Source organism: Buceros rhinoceros, unplaced genomic scaffold, assembly GCF_000710305.1.
Source record: "Buceros rhinoceros silvestris isolate BGI_N320 unplaced genomic scaffold, ASM71030v1 scaffold2862, whole genome shotgun sequence".
NCBI lineage: Eukaryota > Metazoa > Chordata > Aves > Bucerotiformes > Bucerotidae > Buceros > Buceros rhinoceros.
Window position 1 is genome coordinate 88,811 of NW_010398159.1, and position 7,559 is coordinate 96,369.

The 7,559-nt window shown below is 38.4% G+C and overlaps 1 protein-coding gene across 1 annotated transcript in view; it reads left to right on the forward strand.

Annotated features, from left to right (window-relative positions):
* Positions 1–7,559, forward strand: part of INPP4A (inositol polyphosphate-4-phosphatase, type I, 107kDa) — a 49,471-nt gene that overhangs the window by 17,468 nt on the left and 24,444 nt on the right. Inside the window, exons 14-16 of the mRNA XM_010130971.1 lie at positions 1,529–1,712; positions 3,067–3,285; positions 4,426–4,702. Coding sequence (XP_010129273.1) covers positions 1,529–1,712; positions 3,067–3,285; positions 4,426–4,702 — 680 coding nt within the window. The remainder of the gene's footprint in view (positions 1–1,528; positions 1,713–3,066; positions 3,286–4,425; positions 4,703–7,559) is intronic.

A 7,559-nucleotide genomic window follows, 5' to 3' on the forward strand; every position in this document is an offset into this window, starting at 1 on the left:
TCCTGTAACAGAGCTCAGACAGATACTGGGAGTAAGCTTCTCCCTTGCCTTAATATCAGTTAAGAGAAAAGAAGTGGTGTAAGTGGCAATGATTTTAAAGCATGCCCCACGCAACCCTCCCATCTTACCTCACAGACACACTGCAGAAATGGACAGCATTGCTCTAGGGGTAGCAGAGGAATTCACAGTCCTTGGAGGTTATGATCTGAGGTAGCTGTGCCTGGAAAAGAAACTTCCCTTTGTGTAATCTCTCAGCATAGCTGTGTCCGTCTAACACTGCTAAGATTGGCTCAAACAGTAGGTTCTTCTGTGCTGTTACTGTGCTGAAGCTGTTCATGACTGGAAAAAATTAATAAGATAATGTACAATTGGTGTCACCTCATGCTTGATGCCACGTCATAAACGGGCATCACGCTTATCACAGCTGGAGCTGATATAAGGGCCTGATCTTTGTATAGCTTTCCCACTGGGAGCAAAAAACCAGCATATTGCCTGGCAAAGAGACTAGTGGTGCATTGGTTCCACATAGCTAACTAAGAGCAAAACTCCAGCTTGAAGTCATTTTCTAAGCACTTTGTGGATGGCTTTTCTCAGGTAGAACTAAATAACGCTTTAGAAGGGCTGTTCTCTCTCCAGCTGTTACAGAGGTAGTTGAAGCATTTGTCTTAGATTGGATAAGCAACTTCTGTAGACATCTAAACTTAGAGGACATAAACTATTCTCCTCCAATGCCAAGTATGCAGTCTTAGCAGAGCTGTGGTATCCCAGTATAAAGATATGTTTTATTGGTATAGTTAATTTCCCTTACTGTATGGAAAAGAGCAAAATTTGGCAGTGCTTTATATTGTTACAGCTGAGTTCATAATATAGAGAGTTGTATCATGTGTAGTGAAGCAAACACTAACAGAAGCTATGTCAAGAATCAAGTCCTTGGATTAGCCTGGAGATACACTTTACTTTTCATATATCACAAGATTGCTTTTGTAGCTGTAACTTGAACCAGGCCTGCAAAATGAAAGGATACGCTAGCAGAAGGATTTTTTGTTAATACCACAGTGTTTGCGTTACGGATCTGCGTAGCATTTCTGTGTTAGAAGCAGTGCAGAATTTCTTTTCATGATGCTAGTAGCTCTGTGATAAAACAGGTGTGTAAACCAGGCCTCTGTGAAGAATCTCTGTGGTGAGGAGAGGGAGAGTAAGGCAAGCTGTCTCTGCAAGCAGTGGTTATATATCTGATGGCAAAATCCTATCACCCACATTCTCCTCAGCAAGACTGTCCCTCTGGTATAAAAGCTCTGCCCACAGCCCCTTGGGGTGAAGGATTAGTAAATCTGCATCTGAATGCTTTCATTAAAGGCAGAGAAGGCTCTAGGGTCATGTTCCTGCTGTGCAATTGCCCACTGGCCTTTCACTGTTAATTGCTAGCTTAGGTAAATTTTTGTTGTCTGCCATTAATTCCCCAGCATGCCACTGTAATGTGTGTACCTCTAGATCAGTTTTTCCCCTAAAATCAGTCTTTCTTTTTCAGCACTTCAACAAGTTCCCAGTCTATAATATACATCCCGCAGGACATTGTTAGAGCAAAGGAAATTATTGCACAGATCAACACGCTGAAAACGCAAGTCAGTTACTATGCAGAAAGACTCTCAAGAGCTGCCAAGGATAGATCAGCTAATGGCCTTGAAAGAACACTTGCCATCCTAGCAGACAAGGTAGGAGTGTAACACATTTCCACGCTGAAGCGGTGTACTTTTTTCTCTGTCTTCAGTAGGTTTTCTGGAAAAATCTGTTTTACCTTGTTCAGTAGTGTATTGTAATATGTACAGTCTTAAAGAAAAACTGAAATCAGACCAGCCTTTAAAATTTGCTGCTTTTCATTTAGGTTGTCTCCTACTTTTCTCATTCTTGCCTTCACCTCCTCTTGAGAGTGCAGTGGAGAGCACTGTCCTCTGGTTCCCTCTATTTGTTCATCATATTCCAGAAATGCGCATTCTTCACTTTCTTTTATACGCTTTTCTCCATAACCACTTGGTTTCTTTTTTGATGTTCCTCTGAGTCATCTGTCAAGCAGCAGCTACTGGGCAAAAGTTAGTGAAATAATTCTGTATTTTTCTACTGGTGAAATAAGAGATAATGGTGACACTGCCTTTACTTGAATTATAGTGATGTGAATCAGTTATTTGTTGATTGGTGCTAACAGAAACCAGACTGGATCCACATCTGAACACAATCTTATTTACAGGGACAAAAAAACAAATACAGTTTTACTGATCTTTTCTGCCCCTGAAGCAGATCTGAAGATAGTAAATGGCAGTAATGGCAAATCCTCTTGCCATAAATTGTCCCAGTGGAGGGGATATGCATACAACTTTGTAGAGTGCAAAAACTAATGTGACCCCATGTAAATGTATTATTATAATATTCACTCTAAATGAGTACAGTGTGTATAACTAATCTGTGGGATTTTCTACAGCTGGACAGCATGTGTATATATAACATAGTAAGGGCTCGTTTATTGTTTTCTTTTTTAAATAGATTCACAGGCCAGATACTTTTCATATTCATAGTACTTCCAGAAATTCTTTAGTACAGCACCACTAAATAAGACAGGGAATAAGCTGCATTGACTAGTGGGTTGTATAGTCAGCCCATCTCTTAAGGCTTATGACTTCAGACAGAATGGTGCAAGTTAAGCATGGTCTCTCTGCTGTGGCAGCTATTCTGTGTGGTATAAAAATGCCTGCATGTTGTCCTAAGCTTTCGTCAAATGGAGAGTAAAGTGGAAATAAAGGGGAATTGCACGTTTATTAGTGAAGTTTTCAACAAGTACAAGACTAACCTAGTAGTACAGACTTTGGAAATATACCGTTTGTGTTTTGGTAGCCTATATCGCTTTTTTAGGCCATTCTGTAAAGTGGTTTTAAAGGCACCTTAGAGGCTCCTAAACAATGGTTAGTTTCTTTTACAGAATACTAGTTCTTTTTTCCTTCTGCCAAAGAATATAGTATAAATCATGTAGGAAATAACGAAAAATTGTTGAAGTGTGGGGGATTTATTGCTTTTCAGACCCGGCAACTTGTCACAGTCTGTGACTGCAAGCTGTTGGCAAATTCAATACATGGACTGAATGCTGCAAGGCCAGACTATATAGCTTCAAAAGCATCTCCAACCTCCGGAGAAGGGGAGCAAGTGATGCTGAGGAATGATCAAGATACACTTGTGGCCAGGTGGACAGGAAGAAATAGCCGATCTTCTCTGCAGGTGGATTGGCATGAAGAGGAATGGGTATGTTCACTTAATAGGCTGATGAATATTTTCTTCCTTTCAGGTTTTGTTTGCTGTGTTCATTTGTTTATAAGCTCTGAAACTGCTCACCAGATATGCAAAGGGTGACTGTTTTGGAGGTGTATATCAACTAAGAAAGACATTCCCTGCATCCTATGTTCTGTTTTTGCTTGGCATGGGGATACAAACAGGTCTTAATAAATAGTTCTGGATCTCCCAAACAGCGAAGATCATTACAGTAGGGGCGTGGTTTTCCTGAAGTTGGATCCAAGGGAACATAAGTAGCTTTTAAAGTAAAAAAACTGACTGTTACTACAAAGGGCTGTTACGCTTCTCCAAGATACAGCATGTTTTGCATGTGTTAACTGTACTGTTCAGCCTTCCTGCCTTTTATTCTCATCTAAATATTTAGAATTTGCAGTCCTTTTCTGTTTTGATTATGAACAGTATTTTAAAATTGTTTACACAAAGAATTTAAATTATTTTCCTTACCACACTGCCAATTGAAATGGAAATTGGGCTATATAAATTCTGTCACTGTGTAATATAAACAGAAGTGAATTAAGTCTCAGAAACAGTCAAGACTAATTAACACCATTATTAATATTTGGAAATACCAATTTAGAAATGAGATCAAAATTGTTTTGGATATGGATCCTTGCTAGTTTTAATTGTTTTGGCGTACTTTAGCTTACAGTCAAACTCACAGTAACGAGATATGAATAAAGCCAATTCAGTTACTTAGTAAAATAATACAGTAATTATATTCTCTGAATTATATGAGAAAAAAGATATGTGACCGTATACAATTATTATGTCAAACATGAGTTTCAAGAATAAGCAATAGTGCCAACTGGAAATTGGAGTAATAGTGCAGGAAGAGGCACTTAAAATTGTTCATCGAATTTATTTAGAAAATAGCTTTGTGATTTACCACACAAGTCATGTCGCTACATATTGTTGACGCAGTGATATACATCATTTGTATATCCAGAGTTTGTGTGTGCACAAACATAAACAAACAGAGGAAATTTTGCAGAGGAACTGTGGCTAGAGTTAGAGGGGGAATATGTTGCCAAGGGATTTGTTACTCAGTGTCTCTTTTCTTTTTAAATTGAGAAGGAAATGTTTTGTTTTAAGGAGAAGGTTTGGTTGAATGTTGACAAAAGTCTGGAGTGTATCATACAGAGAGTGGACAAACTTCTCCAGAAGGAGCGCTTGCAAAGCGACAGCTGTGAAGATGTTTTCCAGTGCGACATCAGCTGTACTAGTAAGAAAGGTAATCGGGACAGTCGCGCCTACTGGATAAATCCAGAAGATGTAAATGAGACCTCATCATCCTCACCACCACCTTCATCCTCACCACCACCACCTTCCTCCATACCATCCTGTGCATGCCATTCTCTCAGAAAGACAAGTGCGTATGCCAGACACTGCTTCTCACTGCTGCTCTCTTGCTGTGCGCTGGCCTCATTCCTGAGCCTCCGTTGCATCCTTCCACGTGTTTTTAGTCCACTGATGGTGTTAAGCGCTGATGTCAGGCAGAAAGTGCTGGGACCTGCTAAGCCCATGACTTACTTTGAAATCCTGGTCCCACTGAAATCGTCATCAAATCCATCGATGACAGTGGCGTTTGTTATTCACGATGGGTGTTTTAAGCTGGTAAAACAGGTATTTGGGTTAGCGTATGTCAGCCACCACCTCTGGAAGCTTTCCTGTTGGCTTCAGCTTCTTTGCAGCAATCAGAGCTTATTATAGTGAACCTCTATAAAAGATAAATAAAACGTGAGAGAAGTGCAGGCACTTCTGCAACACTCATGGTCCCAGCTGGGCTGCCAAAGCATAGGACAGGAGCACATTAGAGTGAGCTAAACTTGGATGAAGCTGCTGGAGTTTAAAAGCAAGTTTTAACCCAAATTGTCAAAATCTCTAGTGCTGAGGCATTCAATTAGTTAGACTTACTGTAGGTGGAAGGTAGGAATTGGCAGTGCAACCTCTCAGAGGAATAATTCTATCAAAATCTGAGGTAAAGTGCGTGCTGGATTGAATCCAGCATAATGCCATGAGCATGTGAATGAAAGATATTCTTAGCAGTTTAGACTGCCAGTTTTGCAGCCATGCACTAAATTTCAGAATTGTTTCATTTACATATGTACTTATATGACTTATTCTCACACTCTTTACATGTGTTCACTATGATTGGGCCGCTTGACAGAGCAGGTGTGACAAGTAAAGCTCTAGAAAGATTGATTTGTGTTTTTTACTTCCTTTTTCCTGTTCTGTCTTATCGTTTGATGGCCCCTTGTCCCTTACATGTGTCTGTGACTTCATGTCCATCCCATTGTTAGTGTTGCAGTGGAAGGCAGTACCTTAAGAAAAAGAAAGCAAGAAGAAAATTAAAAGAAATGTTAATATATTTTTGTGTAGCTTTGTATATGTTACATATGATTTGCTTCGTATCTTAAATGTCCATGTTTTTCTAGATTAGACTGACATTTTTGTGTATTATAAAGAAATAAGAGAGTTGATTCTTGTTTCAGAATGTCTTCTCTATTATTTTTAACTAAATTTCTTTGACGAGTTTGATATCTATATGTTTTTATTTGCTAGGAAGTGTACATGAAGTTTTATATGTATTTATATGAAAGTTTTATCAGTAAACTTTAATGCCTCTTCATATCAATGATTGAAAGTCATGGATTTTTAGTATTAAAAAGAATAGGAAAAAATCTGTGGTAGGTGATATCAGAAACTTTACCCGAGACAATCTGATGCTGAAAGCATCTTAGAACAATAATTTTCTTTCATTTCCACTTGATCTTTTAAATCTACTCTCAGTCTTGACATTTATACCGTATAAATGTGGAATTAGCTGTGCTGAGCTACAAAAGGGTTTTGTTTGTGCCAGGAGTTTCTACAACTTTCCTTGCTGTTCCTCCAGAATAGGGGGGAAAAAAATGTTCCATTTAATCCACAGAACCTGGAACAGAAACAGTAAATCAAGAAGTGTCACGGGCTTTAAAGCTCTAAGAGGCTTGCTGCCATTTCCCAGTGCTACCCAAGTGTAAGAACTAGATCTGAAGTCTTACTGTCAATCAATGTTGAATGAATTTAACTTAAAAAATCCTAGAGGGGGTATCCTATTTCTTAAGTATCTGGTGCAGACATTGTTTGTAGGTCCTAATGCGCAATTTGAACTGCATTTGGCAAGTTTATTTTTAAGCCAAGGCAAGCTGAGAACTTGATAACATTCTCATCAGATGTAATTCCTAATTAATGGTCAGGATACCAGGAACAGGTTCAATACTATGAAAAAAAATCAGTCTTACTGAAACTAATGAGAATCTTCCCATTGAGTTACTTGCTGTGACTCTCCTCCAAACCTGGTGTGTTAAATGGTTTTAAAGAGAGGAAAATTAGACTAGAGATAAGGAAGATATTTTTTACAACGAGGGTGGTGAAACACTGGCACATGTTGCCCAGAGAGGTGGTAGATGCCCCATCCCTGGAAACATTCACAGTCAAGTTGGACAGGGCTCTGGGCATCCTGATCTAGTTGAAGATGTCCCTGCTCACTGTGGGATGCTAGATGACCTTTAAAGATCCCTTCCAACCCAGACTATTCTGATTCCGTGAATTCCCTTTTACTTTCCACAACTTATCATTGGAATAATTGAGGGACAAAGAAGATCCTTTAAGTCCAGAATCATACCATTTTAATGTTTTTCCTTGTTGTATATTCAAAGAACTAACACTTTTTCAGTTAGTAATTCTGGGTGTTGAATAAATGACATTGAGCAGAGAGCAGCCAGAATTTTTTTCTAAAACAGTGTAAAAACCAACAAACCAAGATAGTTCCAGAATTGGTAAGAGAGAGACAGTAGCATATCATTGAATGATATTAGAGAATCTCTCTAGAAATGAATGTGTGTGAAATAAAATACTGCCTGAAATAGTAGAAGGGAGACTTAAGAAATTATTTTAAAATTTAAATTTGTTCTAGCCTTAGGTGTTAATTACTAAAATTGTAGGGGAGCATATAGCTTCTCTAAAGAACATAAGTCTCTAATTTACTGGGAGGTTTTTATCTCGGATTGTCTACCTCAGTTGAATGTCCTAATACATACAATTTAATTTTAAATTTTCTGTTGTTATTTTCAAATTCGTAATTAATTGAGTAGTGAATCTAGATGTAAACAATGGAAGTTTAAATCCTGCTAGCTTAATAAACTACTTTTCATTAATGAAAGACTTGCTATAACAGGGTGTATATA